The sequence below is a fragment of the Acinonyx jubatus genome, chromosome D1 (genome assembly GCF_027475565.1).
Source record: "Acinonyx jubatus isolate Ajub_Pintada_27869175 chromosome D1, VMU_Ajub_asm_v1.0, whole genome shotgun sequence".
Lineage (NCBI taxonomy): Eukaryota > Metazoa > Chordata > Mammalia > Carnivora > Felidae > Acinonyx > Acinonyx jubatus.
The window spans coordinates 53,376,119-53,399,949 of NC_069390.1; the positions used below are offsets into that span (position 1 = coordinate 53,376,119).

Genomic DNA, 23,831 nt, shown 5'->3' on the forward strand with positions numbered 1-23,831 from the left:
CTCTTTCTGTTATATTGTTTAAATCCTTTTTGATCAGTTCGTTAACTGTTGTTATTTCCTGGAGATTTTTTTGAGGGGAATTCTTCCATTTTGTCATTTTGGATAGTCCCTGGAGTGGTGCAGAACTGCAGGGCACTTCCCCTGTGCTGTCTTAAATAACTTGCATTGGTGGGCAGGCCACAGTCAGACCTGATGTCTGCCCCCAGCCCACTGCTAGGGCCACAGTCAGACTGGTGTGTACCTTCTCTTCCCCTCGCTTAGGGGTGGGATTCACTGTGGGGTGGCATGACCTGTCTGGGCTACTTGCACACTGCCAGGCTTGTGGTGCTGGGGATCTGGCATATTAGCTGGGGTGGATCAGCAAGGTGCACGGGGGCGGGAGGGGCAGGCTCAGTTCGCTTTTCCTTCAGAGATCCACTTTGGGAGAGGCTCTGCGGCACCAGGAGGGAGTCAGACCCGCTGCCAGAGGGATGGATCTGCAGAAGCACAACATTGGGTGTTTGCACGGTGCAAGCCAGTTCCCTGACAGGAACTTGTTCCCTTTGGGATTTTGGCTGGGGGATGGGCGAGGGAGCTGGCGCTGGTGAGCACCTTTGTTTCTCGCCAAGCTGAGGTCTGTCGTCCACGGCTCAACAACTCTCCCTCCCGTTGTCCTCCAGCCCTCCTGCTCTCCGAGCAGAGCTGTTAACTTATAACCTTCCAGATGTTAAGTCCTGCTCGAGCTGCCCCTCCGCCCATGGTCCCTCCTGCCAGTCCATGTAGCGTGCACAGCCTCTCCGCCCTTCCTACTCTCTTCCATGTACCTCTTGTCTATGCTTGGCTCCAGAGACTCCGTTCTGCTAGTCTTCTGGTGATTTTCTGGGTTATTTAGGCAGATGCGGGTGGAATTTAAGTGATCAGCAGGACACGGTGAGCCCAGCGTCCTCCTACGCCGCCATCTTCTGACACATTATTTTTAATTTAACTCAATTTAAAATATTTTATAATTGTGCTTTTTATTTCTTCTTTGTCCCATGGTTTATTTAGAAGTGTGTGGTTTAATTTCCATAACTTGGGATAAGGTACAGATATCTTTCTTTCTTTTTTTTAATTTCTAATCTGATTCTATTGTGGCCAAAAAATATTCTACATATGACTTTAATGATTCTAAATTTATTTTGACTTGTTTTATGGCCTTGTATATGGTCTCTCCTTGAGAATGTTGTATGTGTTTTTGAAGGCTTAGTGTTATGCTACTGTTAAGTGGAGTGTATAGATATATGTAAATAGGGATATATAGATATATAGATATGCCAACTTTCCATAACAGATCAATACATAGATAGATAGATGATAGATAGATAGATAGATAGATAGATAGATACATAAGTTATGGCAAGTTAGTTGATAATGTCTTTTAAATCTTTTATGTCTTTACTGATTTTCTGTCTAGTTGTTCTATCCATTACTGATACAGAATTATTAAAATTCCCAACTATAATTATTGAATAGCCTGTTTTTATTTTCAATTCTCTCATTTTTTAAATTCATATATATTTGTGGCTAGATTTTAGGTGCACAGACATTTATAATTACTGTAAGTTCAGCATGTGTTCACATCTTTAAATATCTCTCTTTGCCTCTAGTAATATTTCTTGTATTAAGGTCTATTTTGTCTGGTAGTATAAATGTTCCAGGTTTGTTATGAATATGGTTTTCATGGTGAAATTTTTCCATCCTTTACTTCCAACTTATTTTTATCTTTGACTCTAAGTTATGCTGCTATGGGTAGCACATACTTGGATATTTCTTTATCTGTCTGTTAATCTCTGTTTTTTGACTGGAGTTTATAGTTGATTCAAGTTTAATGTAACTATTAATTTGGTTGGATTTATATATGTATTGTTGACATTTTTTATACGTTCCAGCCTTTTTTGGTTCTTCCTTTCCTCCTTTGTTGTGTTCTTTCATGTTAAAAATTTTTATTGTGCTGTTTTAATGTTTGACTGCTTTTTTTCTTTCAGAACTTTTAATATGCCATTTCACTTCTTTTCAGCCTCCATTTTTTTTTTCTACTGATAAAAGTCAGGAATTATTTCAACTTTTTTTTACTCTTTAACTTGATTAGTCATTTTCTTTTTGCTATTATCAGTCTTGGGCTATGGGCAATTTGGTTATGATGTTTCTATGTGTTAATATCTTTGCATTTATCACAGTTAAGATTGAGCTTCTTGGACATGTGTACTATTTGTTATTGTTGCTAAATATATAAATTTTTTAACATGATATCTTCAGTTATTGATTCTGCTACTTTGCTTTCTTCTTCTGGACCTACCAATATACATATGTTGACATGCTGATGTTGCCCCACAAATATTTGAGACTCTGTTCATTTTTATTCAATATTTTTCTCTATATTATTTGAACTTGAGACTTTTCTATTTGTCTTCAAGTTCACAGATTCTTCCTTCTCTTTTCTCAAATCTGCTGAGTCCATGAAGTTATTGTTTAAAATTTCAGTTTATTATAATTTTTTAATTCTTTATTTCTGTCTTATAGTTTCAATTTCTCTATGGACTTTCCCTATTCATTCAATCACTACCATTACATTTCCTTTAACTACTTGAACATAATTTTCTTTAATTATTTGAATGCATGATTCTTTGAATTATTTGTCTGCTAAAACCAGTATATGTGTGCTTTAAGAGTCAGATTATATTGATTGCTTTTTTCTTAATTATGGTTCATGCTTTCCTGTTTCTTTGAAAGTCTCAGATTGTTTTCTTTAAGACCTCAGGATCTTAAAAATTATAGCATAGACATCTCACATTTGTAATTGTTTTTCAAAGGGTTGCTATGTTTATGTTATTTTATCTTTTTGTTCATTTTTAGTAACTTGTGTGAATTTAAACTGTGACATCTATATTCCCACAATAAATCTCTTCTGCGAAGTGCAGCCACTGTTGTGTCTTCTCATATTATTTTTATTTTTATTTAATTTTTTAGCCTGGCTTCTTAGGAGTTGCTCATGTGTCTGCACATCTTGGTGACACACCAATAAACCTTAAGCCAAAAACACTTTGCTGATTGATCTGCATATTATTTGGGAAGCATACTTAATATTCAACTAGTTTTCAAATACCTCTTTGCTTTGACTTTCTAGCAGGTTCTCTTGGGTTTCCCCAACATGGTTGTAGTTTCTCAGAAAGCCAGGGGTGCATACAAAGCTTATTTAATGCTTCCATGACTCTTATTTCCAGATTCTCCCTGTTAAATTTCTTTCTGGTGCCCTACTTACAAACTCAAATGACCAAAATTGTGTTTATTTTTTACTGATTTTGCCTAGTTTAGTTAACACAGCCTTTGTTGCTTTTTTCCTTCCAGTTCAAGTTGAGCCTGCACTCCAGCAGCACAGCTCTTCATTTTTTAAAAAGCCAACTAGAACCAGGTAAAACTACTTAAAAAAAAAAAAGTCAGTGGTGAGAGAATGGTGTCCTTATCTGAAGCTGTAAAAGTTTTTCCAGTATAAATGAGTGTTTCTAAATTTATTGCATGGCTTTAGTCAAATCCCAGATTCTGAAAATGTTTCTGTTGTTATATTTTTTTAAATAATTTATCCAGAGAGGAAGTGCCTCATATGTCATATGAAGTAGGCAGAAATTCCTCTTTTCCTGACAACATTTTTCCTGCTTTAGAGTGTTTTACATTAAAAGGAATAACAAACTGAGACTACTATTGGCTTAAACATCTTTTTCTGACAGAAAACATGACTTCATGTTTGATGCTCATACAGATAATCAAGAGGGTAAAGACATTATGGTAAGGAAGAGTGGTAAAACAAGCAAACAAACAAACAAACAAAAAACTGCTGAACTGATGTTCCTGGGTAAACACAGGAAAGGATTTAGTGCAAATTTGAAAGAATTGTGTGTGTGTGTGTGTGTTTTTTAAGGTTTATTCATTTTTGAGAGAGAGAGGGAGGGAGAGCACATGGGAGAAACAGAGAGAGAGGGAAACAGAGAATCTGAAGCAGGCTCCATTGTTCTGTCAGTGTAAAGTCTGACATGGGGCTCAGACCCATAAACTGTGAGATCACAACCTGCGTGGAAGTCAGATGTGTAACCCACAGAGCCACCCAGGGGCCCCTGGAAGAATTGGTTTTAGAAAGGATTATGCATATTTCATCTAATTTACATAAGGTAACCAAGAAATCAGCATATATTTGAATCTCTTAGGTGAATAAATGTAATTTAGGGCACTGGATATTGTTTTCTGATTGTTTCATTTTTCTCAATGAAGTAGGAAGTGAAGTCAGCAACACAGAATAAAGATTTGGGTAAGATGTAAGGGAATGGGAGAAGAGTCACTAAGTACGATTGTTTGAAAGCACAGAGTGTGTGAGCTATTTGGTAATGAGTCAACATGGTTGTATGATTTCTTCTAGCACTTTGGGCTGTACAAATACAGATGGAAAGGTGAGGGAATAGCTAGGCTTAACCAGGAGAAGTGTTATAATATAGGACAAGGAAATGTTGAATGAAAAGGAGGTCTAATGACTTTCTCTAGGATAAAACAGATGAAAAATTAAAACTGGTTTCAAGTAAAATTAAAACTGGTATATCATACTTCACAGACTACTCTTTCTGCTAAACTGTGCCACTTTGTGTCTGGAGAAGCAGATCCTTGATAAAATAGAGCTCCAGACAATAGGAAATTGATTGTTAGGATAATCTGGGAGTCTTCCTGGAAGAGGTTAGGCTACAGGTAGCATTGGTTTCTGTAGCTATATGACTGAGGCAAGTCATGATATCCTCAGAATAGTCCAAACCACCAGCTGAAAGCCTCAGACAGTTTGTATCAAATACTTTGTGTGTGTGTGTATTGCTGTCTCTAACAGTACTTCAAAGAGACTGGGGAGCATTAAACACTCTCATAAACTTGAAACTCCTTAAGGGCAAAGACTTTGTCTTTTAACTCATTACCCTTAATGATTTGGGGTACTTAAAGACAGTTGAAAAAGAATAAAAACTCATCTATAGAAATTACACACACACACACACACACACACACACACACACACACACCCCTCACATGTAGGATTATATAAAACTATAAATATACAAATAATCATAGATTCCTAAACATAATCACAAACTCTTTGTAAAAATATACAGACACACTTATTATAAAGCACTAGTTGAATAGGTGGTCTATAGGTTGTGATACACACTGGAAAAGAAATGAGTTTAGAAATTTAAAATACATAGACTTCTACAATACATTCTCTAACGTGCCAATAAAAAGCATCATCATAAGAATTATTTATATCTGGCTTTTGTTTTCTGCTTTTATAATGTAACTATGCTTCTGAAGGAAAATAATGAGATGAGAAGGAGCATGAAGAGGTGGTGGATAGGGCCTGTGGACACTTGAAAGACTGACAACACAAGGGCACATACTGATGGAACAATGAATGAGCTATTTCTGTAACTTTAAGAATTACCTCACTGATGAAAAAAATTACAGAAAAAATAATTAAAAGAAATGAAAGAAATTATATATGATAGGTTGAACTAATAGCCCAGGAAATCAGAGACCGCAACAAATTCGGAAAACTTTGTTCTTGGTGTTCCTGATGGAGAGTCCAACCAAACCTTCTCTCCAATCCAAAACAACAGTAAATCCCAGCTCTATTTCAGGGTAAATCACAACACTATGTCATCACTGAGACTGAGACTGGTTTTGGAGTCAGAGACCTGGACCAACATTTGGCTGGAATCCTAGAACTTATTTAGTGATTCAACATGAGACAAATCTTTATATATATGTGTGTATGTGTGTATGTGTGTATGTGTGCATGTGTGTGTGTATGTATATACATATATATGTATTATTACATATATACTATATATATGTACATATATAATATATATGTATTATAACATATATATTATATATGTACATATATATGTATGTGTACATATATGTATACATATATATCATAAGTGCACATATGTGTGTAAGGGAGAAGTGGATCCTTCTTCAAACTTGGCTGACAGAGTGAAAATAAAATGAAGAAAAATTTAAATTTTTTTGGCAAAACAAAGGACAGTTTGACAGATGGGTTCGGACTCCTTAGGGGAATCATGATGGAATAGCCTAGAGGCTAACAACACTCCTCTGGGATGTTTACAGAGGAGTTGTGAAATTGTTATAGAGTCGTGATGGCTCCAAACACCACCAGAGGTTTGAGAAGTCTTCATAAGTGTCTTGTTTGCTAATCTCAGGAAAGGAAAGAAGCCAAATCAATTCTGAACTGGAGCATAGAGATTGATACAGGTAATAAATTAATCTTAAAATAGTTTTTACATGTCCTCTACATAGTGAGTGCTGTGTGGAATTATTTACGTACATTATTTCATTAAATCCTCATAGAAATTCTAGCAAGGAAAATGATAAGAGCAGATGACAAGAGTCTAGACAAGAAAAGATGGAAGAAAATATGTGTATGTGTGGGTATTAAGGACTATATGTACTATAGGGGAGAGCCTAGTTCATGGGGAAGAATGAAATAAAGACTGGATGGAAGAGTATATGAATTGAACTGGGAGGTAGAAAAAGAGGGGGCTGAACATTTAGAGAGAATGTAAAAGGGAAAGATAGAGATAGGAATGAGGGGGAAATAAGATGAGGTAAAACACATTTGGATAAAGAAAAACAGTCAAAAGCATTAGAAACAAGAATCTGTGAAAACAAGAATCACCATTTCCATAGAACAACAGTGCTTCCATAGGTCCTAGGGATTTCAAGAATATCAAAGATTTTTCAAGTCTTTCCACGTAAAGCATCCAGCAGGAATGAGCCAACTGATTCTTCCCAAATGAAAGCCATCAGAATTGCTTGCATCAGCAGGCCCAAACAAGTGAAGGACTCTCACTTACCATGTAAAGTATAAAAAGCGCTTCTTCAGGGAGCAGCCAAAGGGTTAGACAGACACCACAAAGTGTTTTGTTTAAATTTGAGCATAGTGATTTATTGGGAGAGATAAATCCCAACTATGTGTTATGTGTTGTAGATTCTGAATCCAGATTCTGTTTGCAACACATAACACAACCTTTGTAAGTGGACTACACTGTCTCTTGATGATTCCTCTGTGTCTAAGAGATCAGATTCTGCAAAGTAACTTCTTCATAGTGCTGTCTCCAAAACAGTAATTCCTCAACTCACAGCAGAAGAACAGGAAGCAGATGGAATAGAGAAGCCTACCTGACTGGTCACCTTGTTGGCTCTTGAGATTTTTCTTTCTCCTTTCCCATATGAGGCACCTAGGTGAGAATAAAGACACTATGATATCCTTCAAAGTCTCCTCATTTAAGTTTTTTTATCTGTTCCATTTTAGAAAAAGAGATGCTTTTCTTGGTTAATGATTCCCAACCTACATATAGAAGATCAGGGAGGAGTTTGAGGATTTGTAAGACTTCTGAAAAAAATAATGACATTCAATCATTCACATTAATTAATTTATTATTTAATTCCTTCATTTCACACATTTGGAAACACTAATATATGCTTAACATGTGTTTTATTAAGTGATGAACATATAAATATTCCTTCCTTTAGGAAGTTTAACTTCTAGCAGGAGAGAGGGACATGAAACAAATAATCATACAATATTTAACTGTACTCACTTATGATAAGGACATGCCCAGAATATGAAAACAGCATACTAAGAAATCTTAACCACTATGCGCATTTGGAAAAGGCTTACTTGGGATGGATATATAGGCTTTGACTCAGCAAAGAAGAGTTGTATGGGAGGTAGAGAGAGGCATAAAGAACAGGGAAGAACATATGTGGAAATCCTGTATCAGGAAGTATCTCACTTGGATCCAGGAACTGAAACACTGAAAATTTGGCTGGATTAAAGAGACCAAAGGGGAGAGAAATAATGTAAGTTGGTGTGGGAGCAGAAGATAGGCATAGGAGCTGAATCCTGCTGTATCTGGAGGGCTAAGATAAAGATTTGAGGGGTGCCTGAGTAGCTTAGTTGGTTGAGTGTCCAACTTTGGCTCAGGTCATCGTGGTTTGGGCCCACATCTGGCTCTGTGTTGACAGCTCAGAGCCTGGAGCCTGCCTCACATGCTGTGTCTCCCTCTATCAGCCCCTCCTCTGCTCTCTATCTCTCTCTCTCTGTGTCTCTCTCTGCCTGTCTCTCTCTCTCTCTTTCAAAAATAAGTACACATAAAAAATTTTTTTAAGATAAATATTTGAGACTCCGTTCTAGGTACAATAGAAGCCCTTAAAGGAGCTTTTGCTGGTGATGAATAAAATCATATCCCAAATCCAAAAAGTTTATTCAGACTTCAGAATGAAGAATTGTTGGCAGAGGCACTAGTAGATGGAGGATGGTCTGTTGGGAAGTCCGGGAGAAATGGGTTATCTTATTTATTGACTGTACAAAAGACAGAAAAGGAATACTTATTTCATATGTTCTGAAGCAAGTGTGAAGTTGGTTAAATGTTGGTTTGATGAAAGAAGAAGTTTTAAGAATGACCCCAAGTTTCTGGTATGTTAGGAGATTCTCAAAATAAAAATTTTGTAACTGGCAACTCTCATATCCTATGTGTGGTTGTTTCTCGGGCACCTTTATTCCCGGCTGGTTTAAAATGAGATTATGGAAAATTATAAATTGTTAAAATTTGTGAAGGTTAAATATTAATTTTAACAGTTTTATCCACTAATGCTTCTATTTACAAATGTAGGCCATCATAAATACAGTGAAGTGAATGCCTAAACATGTGGAAGAACACACACACATACGTGTATGTATGCGACTGTATGTATTTGTGTGAATGTGGGTTTGTGATGGCAGTGGAGCTGTGGGTAGGTGTTTGTGTGGTAGTGGTGTTGTGAGTTTATAGTGGGTTTTTTTATTATTATTATTTAGCAAAATGCTCTACGCTATCAAGCCCTTGGGTGCTGCTGCTTCATTTCATGTGATTGTCTAGGAAGAAAAAGGACATAGTGATACAAAAACCTCCTAGATGCTGTTTTTAACATAACTGCCCCCTCTATTGTTCTTCTTCTCTATTTATAAAGCCATTTACCTGTCTTCTATGAAAATATATTTTCAATTTAGGAGCTGCAAGCTTAGTGGGAGAGTCCAGCCTCCCCCAACAGTGAGACCATGACAATGAATTCAACTGCATCACATGCCAACCACCACAGTTTCATTTTGACAGGTATCCCTGGGATGTCAGATAAAAACCCATGGATGGCCTTTCCCTTGGGATTTCTCTACACACTAACTCTCCTGGGAAATGGAACCATCTTAGCTGTCATCAAGGTAGACGAGAGTCTCCATGAGCCTATGTACTACTTCCTCTCTATCTTGGCTGTCACCGATGTTAGTCTCTCCATGTCCACCTCACCCTCCATGCTCAGCATCTTCTGGTTTAATGCCCCTGAGATTCCCTTTGATGCATGCATTACACAGATGTTTTTCATCCACGGATTTGGAGTGGTAGAATCAGGAGTATTAGTGTCCATGGCCTTTGACCGTTTTGTGGCCATCCGAGACCCATTACGCTATGCTTCCATCCTCACCCCTGACATCATTGGAAAGATTGGAATAGCTGTCCTCATCCGGGCAGTCTGTGTGGTTTTGCCTGTGCCATTCCTTATAAAGCGGCTACCTTTTTGCCATTCCAACGTCTTGTCTCATTCATACTGTCTCCACCAAGATGCAATGCGGCTAGCCTGTGCCAGCACCCGCATCAACAGTCTCTATGGCCTCATCATAGTCATCTTCACATTGGGGCTGGATGCCCTCATCATTCTCTTTTCTTACATGCTCATCCTGAAGACTGTGCTGGGCATTGCTTCCAGAACTGAAAGGGTCAAAGCCCTCAACACCTGCCTTTCTCACATCTGTGCTGTGCTCCTCTTCTATGTTCCTCTCATTGGTGTCACCATGATCCACAGATTTGGGAAGCATCTATCACCAGTAGTACACACACTCATGGCCAATATCTATCTGTTACTCCCCCCTGTACTAAACCCCATTGTCTATAGTGTGAAGACTAAGCAGATACGAAGGCGGATCTTACACATGTTCCAGGGGAGAAAAGACAGGGCCTAGGGAAGTGGAGTCAAGTATAAGGTGTGGCCATTTCAGCAGTTCCAATGCAGTCAGATTATGCACATCTAGTGAAATTCAAGGGTGGGCAAGGATTGTGGGTGACGAAGTAACATGGGTCATTCTTGTCCTGTATGCACTCCATTTTGAAATCTGGTGTCACATACAAAATCTAATTTAATTAACATCATAATTTTTCTTCTTTGAAACTGGGAGATGAGCATCAGTAATGGTATAAATTATTACCTGTGTATCTAGATAGCACTTATGAGCATTTACTCATATAAGATGAAGTAGCATTCTTTCTTTAATCATCAATTAAATAATGATTACATAAAGAAGAATTCTAGAAGCACAACAGCACTACTGAAGGGTTGGACCTCTGAGATATCGTTTTGTTTTGTTTTGTTTTTCTTAACAAAAGAGCAAAGAAAACTGTCACAGAATCAAATAGCATTTATGTTTTGGTATTTACTGAGTGAAGAGTACCTATGATAAAATTAAAACAGACACATCTGTGGTTACTTGATTTACACCTTTTTTTAAAAGTTTGTTTGTTTGTTTGGTTGTTTGTTTATTTTGAGAGAGAAAGAGAGCATGTGCACATGCATGAGCAGGGGAGGGTCAGAGAGAGAGAAAGAGGGACAATCCCAAGAAGGCTCTGCGCTTCTTGAGCAGAGTCTGATGCAGGGCTGAAATTCACAAACAGTGAGATCACGATCTGAGCCAAAACCAAGAGTTGGCCGCTTAACCGATTGAGCCACCCAGGTGCCCCTACACCTTTTCTTTTAGGGAATATCACTTCTTTACAGAGTTATAATAGTCTTAGTTTTCTGCCACATGCTGAGTAGAATAATAGACGTTCTACCCTTACTCTTTTGACACAGTATGAGTGAAGACTATTTTACTGTGTACTCGATGATCCAACTAAAATTACTCCTGGGCTTTTTACGAGGACAAGTGAAAACTTTCAGCACTGGGAAGAAGTTTAAGAAAGCAGTGAACGCATGTGTGAGGATGAGTATGTCAAATGCAGTGTGCCTTTGCATTGATGCTAATACCTGTTTTAAGTATTTTATTAATCATTACACAATGAAATTGCTAGGATAATTATTTGTTCATTCAATAAATAGGCATTTAGCCCTAATGAAATGCCATTCATGATGCTAGACCATGGAGATATATTCACCAATTTGCTGCTCAATCCCTGGCATATTTCTCTGCAAGGAAATACATATACCATTACAAGCCAAGTAGGTTATTACATTACAACATCACATTTAATTTATTAATACTAATAAATAATGCTATCTGTCTTTATATATCTTAATTAATATCCTCCCAACAATCTTTCAGATTTGGTGTGAGCAATATTTGACACCTGGGAGAAATAAGATTTAGAGCAGTTAAGGAACTTGCTTGTTAAACAGTTTCTAAGTGTCAGAATGAGATTAAAATTTAGATGTAAATTTTAAAGCCTATGAATTGAGACTTGATCCATATCTTGGGGTTTCCTAGGCTGGCAGCAAATTCCATGGGGAGGAAGCAAACCTAAGACACAGATGCATGGTAGATAAACTAGGAATCAATATTGTCAAAACCTTAAGAAGAAGTTCAACTGCCAGGATGAAAGTTAATAGTGGCAGTTACTTGAAATGGTTGGTGGCTGCAGAAATATCGATGCCATCTAAATGGAAAACATGAGTCCCAGAAAGGACACATTAATATCAGTTGGCCTACAAAGAGAAAAAATAGAACTTTATTTGTATTTAAGTTTATCTCAGCCTTCAAAAATGTTTATTTTTCTTAATGTGTTACCATATACAATTTTTGAATAAATGAATATAAAATATAAACATATTGGGGAGTGTCCTTTTTTTCCTATATAGATACATAACTAAAATCTTGAAAACTACCACTCTAGACTAAGGATAAAAGACAACCACCAGGGGATATCTTCACAGTGCTCACATACTGTAGTGACAGAGGAAATGAGCTGAAAGTGCCCTTTGCACACCATTATTCTCTGATTCTCTGGTGGGGCCATGAGGTAGCAAGATCAAAAGTCTAAATTCTTTAGCAGCAATCTATACACATACTCCACATCTTTACTGTGCAGTCCTCCTGTGGCTTCTGCAGTCTGGCTTTTGTCTCCATTAATATATGATAGCTATGTTTTGCATGGGTCAGATCTCTTTGTAATTAACAAACCAAGTATTTTCCTCTCAATCCTCCTTCAGCTTAATTTATTTGGGCAAATTACAAATATTTGCAGTCCCCTTTTCTTTGCTGATTTCATGGCGCTCTATTACATCTACTTCTTCTACCTTCTTTTGTCACCTGCCTTTACTTCTTCCTTTCCCACAGGATGTGGGTATTTCTCAAAGTTTCCCCCTTGTCACTCTGCTACCTCAGTAACTCTCTTCTGCCAAAATGCCATTCATGGTAATGGCTTTAAAATATAGCCCAATGGCTATAGGTAATGGTGCCTCAGTGGCTCAGTTGTTTAAGTGTCCGACTTCAGCTCAGATCATGATCTCATGGTCTGTGAGTTAGAGCCCTATGTCAGGCTCCATGCTGCCTGCTTTGGATTCTGTGTCTCTCTTTCTATGCCCCTTTCCTGCTCTCTCTCTCTCTGTCTCTCTCTCAAAAATAAATACACATTAAAATATAGCCCAATGGATCTCTCCCCTTCTTTTCTCCTTCATGGTCTACTTTTTCATTTGTAATTGCCCTTGCATTATCCCTCTGTGGAATTTTTTATATACTTCAATTACCACACAAGCTTTATTTAACCCTTGCTCTTCCCTACAGTAATCACTTTCTAGTTCTTTCTTTAAAGGTATAAACATGCTTCATTTATACAACATTCAAAAACATACTGAAACATATTCAGAAACTCAGTCCTTGATTCTTTGATTTGCCTGTGTCATCCACACCCATGGTAATCAGTATTGTTTGGTCCTCTTGCAAATGTAAGATACATTTTTTTTTTTTTGGTCAGAATTATGGAATGGAATGAGGAGAGAACCTCTCTAAGTAGGAAGACAACAGCACAGGAATAATATGTCAAACTACATGTTTAACTATGTGTTAAAATAAGATGTTTAGGAAATTTTAATTTGATACATTACTAAATTTACTACTTGTTAAGGAAGGATTTATCAGATGGAGTATGTCTGTTGAAAACAATTTGGGGAAAACAGATTTATATATCCTAGATTTGGGAATGTTCACATGGGAGATTCATCTCCTGGTTTATTTCATAGAGTGGCCAATTTGTCACAGCCACAAAGTGCCACATGTTTATCAGTCATCACCTGTTAATACTTAGGGCACAATTCAAGTCTACCTTCAGACATGAACCATTAAACAGAAATAGCATGCTATAAATTTAAAAATCAAATGAAAATTAAATTAGCCTATGACTGGTAACCATACATACAAAACAACAAGATTATATCCTCAAAACAACAAAACAAATAAAAGCCATGTTGTACATGGCCACGTTGACAGAAACACAAAGACTTAAGTTCCTCTGGCGTGCACACATTCTGAAAACAACTTGTTTAATTCTCAGTGTGGGAACAAAACTTTTCCTTCTCATATACTTACACTTCAGGACAGCTGCACCTGGCTGGGAAGGAGGAAGTGAGCAGGAAGCTAAGTTTCATGAGAGGACCACATGAAGACAGAGAACAGAAAAATAGACTATTAGCAGCCTCCATGAGAAGACAGAGAAAAATGCTCAAAGAGTATTTCATGAAGTATTGTTATGCCTTTTGCTCTGCAAACTCCCTTCATCACTTTTTTTAAAGAAACCTACAATAAACACCTACATTACTTTCCAAAAATGTGAATTAGAGATCTAGCTCACTGTAACAACGGTGTGGAGACTGGGCCACAGAGGTCCCTGATATGGAAAGATAATAGAACATAATCTCTCACCCAGATCTATTCTCTTCAAGACTTCCTTTTCTCATTTAAAAAAATTAGAATTTCAAAACAATCTTAAAATACAATAGATAAGCAACTCCTCCAGACTCAGCACAGAGCCCAACACAGGGCTTGATCCCACAATCCTGGGATCAAGACCTGAGTGGAAATCAAGAATCAGTTTCTCAACTGACTGAGCCACCCAGGATCCTCCACCCCCCCCTTTTAATTCAGTTCATCTCAGCCCATCCTCTCCCTGCCCCTCTATATGGACCTGCACTTAACTCCCCTCATCACACCAGAAACCACAATCATGCCTTATGGCTCAAACTGCACCCCGTTTGTCTTCCTGGGAAACCTCACACCCCAGCTACTCAGACCAGGAAAAAAAGTGGCATCCACACAATTTTATTGTATTGTATAGAAAATTGTGTGCTTTGGTGTCACTGCAGTCAAACTGCTGTAAAAAATTTCAAACTTGTCACTTCCTGTATTTGCCTCATCACATATAGTTAATAGTCTATAACACTCTCCCTCAGAGAGATGCCATAATTGCCGAATTAAATAACATGTAAAAGGCTCTGGCACTGTGTCTTTTGCTTAGTGGATAGTCTACAAATACAAGTTCTCTTATTCTCTTAGATTTGATATTCTTGAACACTCCTTATAGTCGCATAGAATCTCATAGTTTACAAATAATTGTACTCATATGATTAAACTTACTTTCATAACAACACTAGATGCCAAGGTAAGAAAATAAGGAGTGTCACACGTGGAAAAGCAAAACCTCACTCTTAATCTTTTGATCTCAAGTTATGCAACATAGTTGGCCCCTGATCAACTGTATACATTTATTATTTTTTCTTAGTTTATTTACTCATTTTGAGAGAGAGAGTGTGTGCATGTGTGAGAAGGGAAGGGACAGAGAGAGAGGGAGGGAGAGAATCCCAAGCATTCTCCACACTGCCAGAACATAGCCCAATGCAGAGCTTGACCCCATGAACCATGAGCTCATGACGTGAGCTGAGATCAACAGACATTTAACCGACTGAGCCACCCAGGCACCCCTACATTTATAACCTTAATCCTAAAATTTGATCATTTTTCTGATTCATATTTTATTTTAATTATGTATTATCCCCAGGTGTTCTCTTATTATTTAATGAGTATAGTTCATTTCTCCCCTTTTAAACTAATGGAGACCTTTCTTAATTCTTGAGTTAGAATGTGAAATTGACTTGGCAAGCTTCAATTTAAATGGCATTAAACTCATGACCTATTTGTGTTCAAAACAGTTATTTAAAAACTGAATTAATAATATGTCCTACCTTTAGCTATTACATGCCAACTCATAAATACAGGGCTATAGGACAGTACATTGAATAGTTCCTAAATATGTCACTCTTTCTATACTAGGCAAAGAACAATTTGGCACAGGAAAAGGAAAGTATACTTTGAGTGCAGGGAAATCCCTCTTTGCCCAATTCAAATCACAGAGAAAACATGAAAAATATAAACCTTTATTTCTAATAGTCATAATTGAGCCTTTACAGAATAGATTCTTCCTCTTTCAAACTGGTTGACCCTAACCCTCTGCAGTGATCTTGGTTTGAACAAATATTTGAATTATTTTCTTTCTCATCTCCTTGGTCTTCACGGTATAGACTACAGGGTTTAGCACAGGGGGTACAAGAAGGTAGGCATTAGCCATGAGGACATGAGTCAGTGGTGAAAGATGCTTTCCAAAACGATGGATGACAGACAGCCCAATGAGTGGAACATAGAAGATGAGTACAGCACAGATATGTGAAACACAGGTGTTGAGTGCTTTCAGCCGGCCCTCCCCTGAGGCAATGGCCATTACCGCTCGGAGTATGAACACATAGGAGAGGAGGATAGAGAGGGAGTCAGAACCCTTGGTGAAGATGACAGCAATAAGGCCATAGAGACTGTTGATACGAGTGCTGGCACAGGCAAGGCGCATGACATCTTGGTGAAGGCAGAAGGAGTGGGAGAGGATGTTGGAGTGGTAGAAGGGAAGTCGCTTGATGAGGAAAGGCACAGGGAAGACCACACAGACTGCCCTTGTCAAGATGACTGTCCCAGCTCTGCAGACCACACCATTGGTTATGATGGTCCCATACCTGAGGGGGTTCCAGATGGCTACAACCCGATCAAAGGCCATGGCCACCAGTACACCAGATTCAATGGCTGAGAAGGTGTGAATGAAGTACATCTGAACAAGGCAGGAATCAAAGGCAATGGACTTATAGTTAAACCAGAATATGCCTAGCATAGAGGGCAGAGTACAGAGGGTAAGTCCCATGTCTGCCAGGGCCAGCATGCAGAGAAAATAGTACATGGGGATATGCAGGGATGATTCAGACTTGATGGTAGAGATGATAACACCATTGCCAAAGAGGGCAATGACATATATAGCACCCAGTGGGAATGCTATCCAGTAATACTTTTGTTCAAGCCCTGGAATTCCCGTTAAGACAAAGTAAGGGTGTTGGAAGTGAGAGTGGTTATTATCTGCCATGAAGCCAGTGTGACACAGGCATGAGGAGAGAGCTTGCAGGATCCTGATGGGTGACCTCCTAAAAATACAGTGACAGGGATTAATAATATAGTAGAATCTGACTTTCCTTAGAGTGAAACAATGTTATTTTCACATTAGTAGGGAGGGTATAAGAGAGAAATGAACCCCTGAAATTACTACTCCTCCATATATCCTGTTGAGAAAGCATCTCCTGGCCCAGGAGAAAAAGACTCACCCAACTACAAATAAGTCACATTCAGTTTGAAGCACACACTGTAATGATAGTGCATTAGGTAAAATGTCCTTCCTCTCCTGTCCTTTCTTCCCTCTTTCTAACCAATATATTACAAGCAGTTGAGCAAGGTTAAGGACATAATAACTAAGACAGAATCAATACAAAATATTAATTATTTGATTCCCCATAAAGGATGTTATCCCTACCCATCATACTCCTTCTGCCAAGATCTCCCATGAAGGCAATGGACCTTGTATCTAGGATAGGGATGGAAATACCCAGTGTACATGCCTATGCTTCTATTTGAGCACAACACTCCTTCATTTACCCTGAACCTGGATGTGGCCTCAGAATCATTCTCAACCCACGAACCTCAGGCAGCCACCTACCATTACAGAAAATGAAATGTATTATCATCTCCAATCTGGTAAAATCTTAGTCGAATGGGTACTAAATCATACTTAAGAAAGCAACAACAGTATTTCTTTTTTTTTTTTTTTTTTTTTTTTTAGCATAACTCTCTTTGTCTAAAAGGAAGTGAGACCCTCAGTGTTCACTTGAAGCCTTTTTCAGGATTGGGATCATCTGATAATGACCTATTGCTAAGGCACAGTGATCATGCATAACACATGTAACACTGAGTCTTTACAGAGGCCTTAATAGACATCTGGGAGACACCCTTATGTTGCTAGAATCAATAACTATATTTATGCCACAGGACCCCCTGATGGGACATTTGACTTCAGACATGAATGCTAGCTAGATGTAGAACACACTCTCTGAGAGGCTCTCATGCTTAAGACACTCCTCAGTTGCCTTCATCAGTTGATTGTGATCAAGTTGACTATGAGGCAATGTAGTGTCGAGAACGTGGACTCTGGACTGGCACATCTTGGATTCAGATTCCAGTTCCTCTGCTTCTCAACATACAGTCCTGTATGTGTAACATGTGGCAATCATAGTACCTACCCCATAGGGGCAGTGTAAGTATTAAAAATGTAAAAATGTAGAGACATTAGAAAGCATGATGTGTGCTTTTTATTATGATTACTTGGAATAAAAAGTTCCTTTCTTCATATGTTTTCTGTACTGACATTGAGTTTTTCATTTGTTTCCTTCCATTTTTTGTTCTGTTTGTTTTGAGTTTTTTGGTCAGAGTTTTTTACAGTTAGTGGAAGTGAAAACTAATAGGTTCTCCTCTATCAGCAAAGAATCACATTTACTTTGAATATCTTGTAATTTTTGAATAATTTATCCTCTTTTATTCAATTATTAAATATCTCACCTCTAGGCTACGTATACATTTCTGGCTGACCCATGCTCATGATGAATCAAAAACCATATTATTACCTTTTTTTTGACATTTCCCAAAAGATCCTCTTTGAAAGATTTCTGATTCATATTTCCCCAGTCTTAGCCACGACATTTTCTGTCTTTCTATGAAATATTCATTTCTTTCCATTACTCTTATGAAAAAGAGCTAGCCGTTGGTTCAAATATCTGGCCTATTAGATGTCAGCATACATTTCTTTCCTATTACTTTAGTTTTTGCCTCTTTTAGTGATTTTTGAGAAATAAAGTGCTTATGTTTTTCAAATGATTATAATAAAAAGTAGAAATGAGGGAAAAGTTTAAGAGGTAGACAAATGAGAGTGAAAAGGTAAATAAGGTAGGGGGAGGGGAGAAGAGAAAATGAATAAAAAGAAAAACAGAGATCCAAAGACCAGCAGAAGTAAAAGTTGATCTATTTCACATTTTATTAATAAAGAAACTGAAACCCAGAAAAAGAAAATAACTTGCCCTGAGTCAAACACCTAATTAGTAGCAAAGCAGGTAAGAGAGGGACAAAGGCAGGGGTGCCTGGGTGGCTCAGTCGGTTAAGCATCCAACTTCAGCTCAGGTCAGGATCTCACAGTTCATGGGTAGAAGCCCTGCATCTGGCTCTGTGCTGACAGCTCAGAGCCTGGAGCCTGCTTAGGATTCTGTGTGTGTCTCTCTCTGCCCCTTCCCCTGCGCTCTCTCTCTCTCTTTCTCTCAAAAATAAACATTAAAAAAAAATTTTTTTTAAAAAAGAGAGGGACAAAGGCACAGCCTTGTTGAGGAAAATTACAGCTAAATGCAATGGGAGCTTAAGGGTGCAATTAGAGAAGACCAAGTTAAAACTGCATCTCTTGGCCAAAGACCCTTACTCCCTAATACAGGTCCTTAGATTTTATTCTGTATCTATATTGCCCAGGATCTAGAAAACAGGAGGAGTTCAAGTCTACCTCCTGATGATTAGGCTTTTAGATCCCAAGTTCTTCCTTTGAAAGTTTCATCTAGCCCTGACCCTCTGCTGTCCATACTGCAAAATTTATGGAAAAACTGATTGTCTAAGTGTTCTGCATCTGCCCAGGCTACCACAAGCTATATGGCCTCATTATAGATCCTAGATTGTAGGAGAAGGTGAACAATGAAATAAAACTACAGAATTTCTCTATTATATAAGTAGCAGCAAACAAACAAACACAAAACACACTTGAATCTGTTCTAAGTACTAGGAAGTTTCTAGGCAATCTAGGATATTTGTAGATGATAGAATAAGATTGGAACTGGCTTTTAAAACAGAGGTTGACTCTTCATTATTACCAGGATATATGATGGGCAGAGAGAACCTGAGGAAATAGAAAGAAAAACCCTCCTGAGGAAGAGTTTAATGGTAACCATACCTCGCCTGACAGTAGAGCCACAAACTGCCATATCAAGGGGAAAATTCCCAAACTCCAATCATTCTAAGGTTCTAAATGAAAGCAATTTTAAAAGTACAATGTGTAAACAATATAGAAACAGTTATTCAGTATTCTATAGGTGACATTTATCTTCTGCTTACATTGAGTAGGGAGTGAGTAGGGAGGGCGTTCCTTACATTTTAAGATTATGGGATCAGATATTTACCCACCTCTTAGAAAAAGGTGACCTATTCATTCTGAGGTTAAAGAAGTTGTCTTCACATCTTTCCCTTAATGATGTGAATGAGAAAGAGAGCAAGAACATAGGACATGGAGTGTTTGGGTTGGAGAATAAAGGACAAAGGAAAGATAAGGGGACAGGAAAGAAGTGGTTGGGAGATAATTAGAACTTCAGTGATAGTATCTTAAAATCTTAAAATACTCTGTTGGTAGGCCAACTTTTTTTTTTTTTTTTTTTTTCTCTAAAACTTACCTGGTTGCTGAGAATATCCCTAGCTGGAAGAGGATCTTAAGCAGCCTGAAGCTTGCCTGACAAAACCATTGCCACCACCCACATGAGGACTTTTATTTCTTGCACTGCTCCAAAAGTCCTCCTCCTATCACACCATGGAGAGTTTCACAGATCAATCAGCAGAGTTACTCCCTGGAGCTTCTGAGATTTGAGGAGGTCTCCCCAGAGCTGTAAAATCACCTCCTAGATATTCATGTCTGGGGTATGAAAGAGTATTGAGGAGGCTAGTAGAAAAAGGCATTTTTTGTGTGCATGTGTGTGCAGGGGGTTAGTTTCAGAGGCTGCTTAGAGCTCAATTATGATCTCTCATGGCCATCTTAGCCTCTTTCCATGTCCTAAAATGAATGACAGTTGCCTTTATTTTTCTCAAAACACAGCAAAACTAATAAAAATATCCCAAGGAAAAGTGACTCCAAGATTTTCCCATTCTATTTTCCCACAAAATCTACAGTTGAAATGACTCCCTAGTAAATGAATTTTTCCTGATGTTTCATTGCTCAGTTTTCAGTATCAACCTAAGAAGTATAGCCATGCCCTGTAAAAGGAAAGCAAGAGACCCTACAGGGGGTCATCAATTGTACCAACCAATCAAGAAACAATTAATTTTCCATAATATCCAATTATTACCTTCAGATAATGCTACCATTCCTAACTGCCCCCCTGAATACTAATAACATCAGCAACAGCATTAATAAAAAAAAATCCAATATTAATTCTGAGTTTCATCAGTTATATGATTTATCACATTTGCTTTACACCTTCATTATAATAATCCTCATGACTTTAAAACTCTTGTGAAGTTGATATGGTAAGTATTATCATCTTCATGCTTCCAAAGAGAAAAGAGGATCATATTGGGAATTAGTCTAGATTGTCAACGTAACTTCAAGAATTTTTACTGCAGAAATTACTTATGCTAGAAATAATAGAGCAGAGGTTCCTCACTGCCCCAGGTGTGTTCCAGACTTACTAGATCTTGAAGGTCAACATTACTAGATAAGGAAGAAATGCTCATGTAAACTAAGCTCTCTTAATCAATTACCATTTATCTACATGATGGTCCTACAGTAATTTAATATTAATTCAGATTCTCTTCAACACCATAGAATCTCAAAGTGTTCAGTTTCTTAACTAGAAATAATTCATCTCTACATTATATAATCATTCTTTTAAACTGTTTGGAGTAAGTAAGCTGTGGAATTGCTCTACTTGCAATAATTTAACCTCTATATTCTACTACTCATTATAAATGAATCTTACAGCTCAGTAACACTCTTACTCAAATTTTTCATCTGTATTGACGAATAAGGGCTTTGAGTAGCTGAATCACTGTAATTTTATTCTAATCTCTCAGTCGACACTTTTTATTGTTTGTTGGTTCGTTGGTTGTGTGTGTATATGTGTGTGTGTTTAGTTTTGGTTTGTTTGGGTTTTTTACTTGTACAGGTTGATCATTTGCATCTCACATGGATTCTGATTTCTTTTCACTTTCTGTCTATACATCAACACAAATATAAAACTAGACAAATATTACTATCTCTCTTTTTAAATTTCAACATCTTCAAAGCTGAAAATAGAGGACACTGTCCAATAGGTCAGATTGTACGGTCCTATAGATTTAGAGTATCCATCTTTCATTAATTAATTTTCTTTGATTGGATACTAATCCCATTCCTATGAAAAGCAATTTCAAATATTCACATTTCTAACCCCCCTCCCACTCAGTCTTTTTCCCATCACATTCCATAGCAAAACCCTTTCCCTACTCATTCAAAAGAATTGTGATGATTTGCTCCAATCTTTTTCAATATCCCACCCTCTCTTAGCTACTTCTTGAAATACATTCACACCCAAACTTTCCTTCTCAGAGTTTAAATAAATTGCCTCTTCCCAGGTTCAATATTAACCCTACTCCAATCCCAGTTTCTCTGATTCCATTTCCTACTGTAACTCTTGCTTTTCTCATTCAACTTTACATACAAACAGATTCCTTCCAAATCTGTATCCCTGATCCTCATCCTTGTGTTGACGTTCAGGCAGTTCTATGTATCTGCCTGGTGGCCATTATCTTTACCTCTGCATCACGCATATTCATCAAAATCAATAAATCCATAACTTTAGAATGCAACTTTATGCTTTCCCCTCTATACTTTAACTGGCTATTTCTTTACTTTTATATCTCAGTTCATAGTTCAATCCATCTAGTCATGTAAATACAAAAATATAAGTCATCCTATAAATAGTACATCCTGACATTTTTACCTTTTAAATATTTCTAATATTGCTTTCTTTTTATATCAAATGTAATACAATTCCACACACTCTATTTCTCCTACATGGACTTCTTCAGTAACATTCTAACTTTTTTTATTCACACAAAAATAAATTGCTTTGTTTATTCTTGTTTTTCCCTGTTCCTTCTTTCTCTAAGTTATGAGTAAGTAATGAGGTTTCTTTTATTGTCAATTTCTTTAGAAAATATTACTCTAATAATATTTGGCGCTAACCAAATTTGAACTGGACAGATGTCTTATTACATGTAGTTAAATGATTTCATTGCCACATAAATTTTATTTTTTATGAAAGCCTTATGAAAAAAATCATAATCATGAGAGGCTGAAAATGCATTTGCAAATAACCTGTAAGCCTATATATCTTGTTTATCCTTAAGCAGTTTTCATAACATCAAGACAACTTTTCATATTCATGCAAGTGTATATTTTTCCCAAAATGTATTTTTTCTTGCTGACTCATTCTTACTACATTTCTGAAGTATTTAAAAAACTGAATTACTAGAATTTTTGAAGCACAAATGCTTCAAATCATATCCAGAGCAATACATTGTGTGATCAAAGTGACCAAAACATATTTGTTGCATTTTTTTAAAAAATGGAAGAGTAGAAGAACAGAAGAAAGGAAAAAGGGGAAAAAGCAGGAAACCAAGGGAAGGTAATATAATGAGAAAATGGGCAAGAGAGAGGGAGGACATAAGAAAAGATGGATGAGGCTTGAAAGGTAAATTTTATCAAACTTAAACTGCCAAATGCTCTTAATGAGAGTTTACATTTTTAAAATGATTTTAAAATTTATAGCCAATGAAATTTACATCTTTTTGTGCAATTCTGTCATAGAGTCATGCAACCACCCCCTTAATCCAAATATGGAAGAGTTCCATCAACCCAAAACATTCCATCAAGTTACCCCTTGTAGTTGACCCCTTCCACCCACCACAAGCCCTTGGCAACTGCTAATCTGTTGTCTGACCCTATAACTTTGGTTCATTAAATGGTATGTAATCTTTCAAACCTGAATTTTTCCATTTAACATAGTGCATTTGAGATTTATACACAATATTGCTAAACAGGGTTTCGTTGTATGCATATCCATTGTATGGATATAGTTGATATTCTGTTTATCCATTTGGTAGTTGAAGGAAGTTTGTAAGTAAAGTTGTTATAAGCATTCACACATAGGTTTTTATATGTGCCTAAGTTTTCATTTCTCTTGTTTAAATACATAAAAGTCGATGGCCCAGGCATATGTTAACTATGTGTCTAACTTTATTTAAAAAATACCAAATTATTTTTCAAAGTGGTTGTGCCATTTTGTATTCTATCACCAATGTATGACAGTCCTACCTGCTTTTGTTCCAACTAGCACCTTAAATTATCATTTTTTTGTCATTCTTACAAGTTTATAGTGACAACTTATCATGGTGGTTTTAATTTTTATTTCCTTAGTGACTAATAATGTTGGGCCTT

At 37.2% G+C, this 23,831-nt stretch overlaps 3 protein-coding genes across 4 annotated transcripts in view; 1 reads left to right on the top strand and 2 right to left on the bottom strand.

Annotated features, from left to right (window-relative positions):
• LOC106966067 (olfactory receptor 51H1-like) overlaps positions 1-23,831 on the bottom strand; it is a 281,581-nt gene that overhangs the window by 15,438 nt on the left and 242,312 nt on the right. For both annotated transcript variants that reach the window (XM_053203609.1, XM_015062144.3), the window contains one exon: positions 7,246-7,304. In XM_053203609.1, coding sequence (XP_053059584.1) covers positions 7,246-7,304 — 59 coding nt within the window. The remainder of the gene's footprint in view (positions 1-7,245; positions 7,305-23,831) is intronic.
• On the top strand, positions 9,028-10,120 carry LOC106966068 (olfactory receptor 51H1). The gene has a single exon (XM_015062145.3). The coding sequence runs from the start codon at positions 9,167-9,169 to the stop codon at positions 10,118-10,120; it is 954 nt and encodes a 317-aa protein (XP_014917631.1). The 5' UTR covers positions 9,028-9,166.
• LOC106966137 (olfactory receptor 51H1-like) lies at positions 15,639-16,786 on the bottom strand. Its single transcript, XM_015062210.2, has one exon. It carries the CDS (start codon positions 16,593-16,595, stop codon positions 15,639-15,641), a length of 957 nt encoding a protein of 318 aa, XP_014917696.1. The 5' UTR covers positions 16,596-16,786.

What these genes read in the sequence shown, in the direction of transcription:
- LOC106966137 (XM_015062210.2), bottom strand. Translation starts at nt 16,595, where the DNA reads ATGGCAGATAATAACCACTCTCACTTCCAACACCCTTACTTTGTCTTA.
- LOC106966068 (XM_015062145.3), top strand. Translation starts at nt 9,167, where the DNA reads ATGACAATGAATTCAACTGCATCACATGCCAACCACCACAGTTTCATT.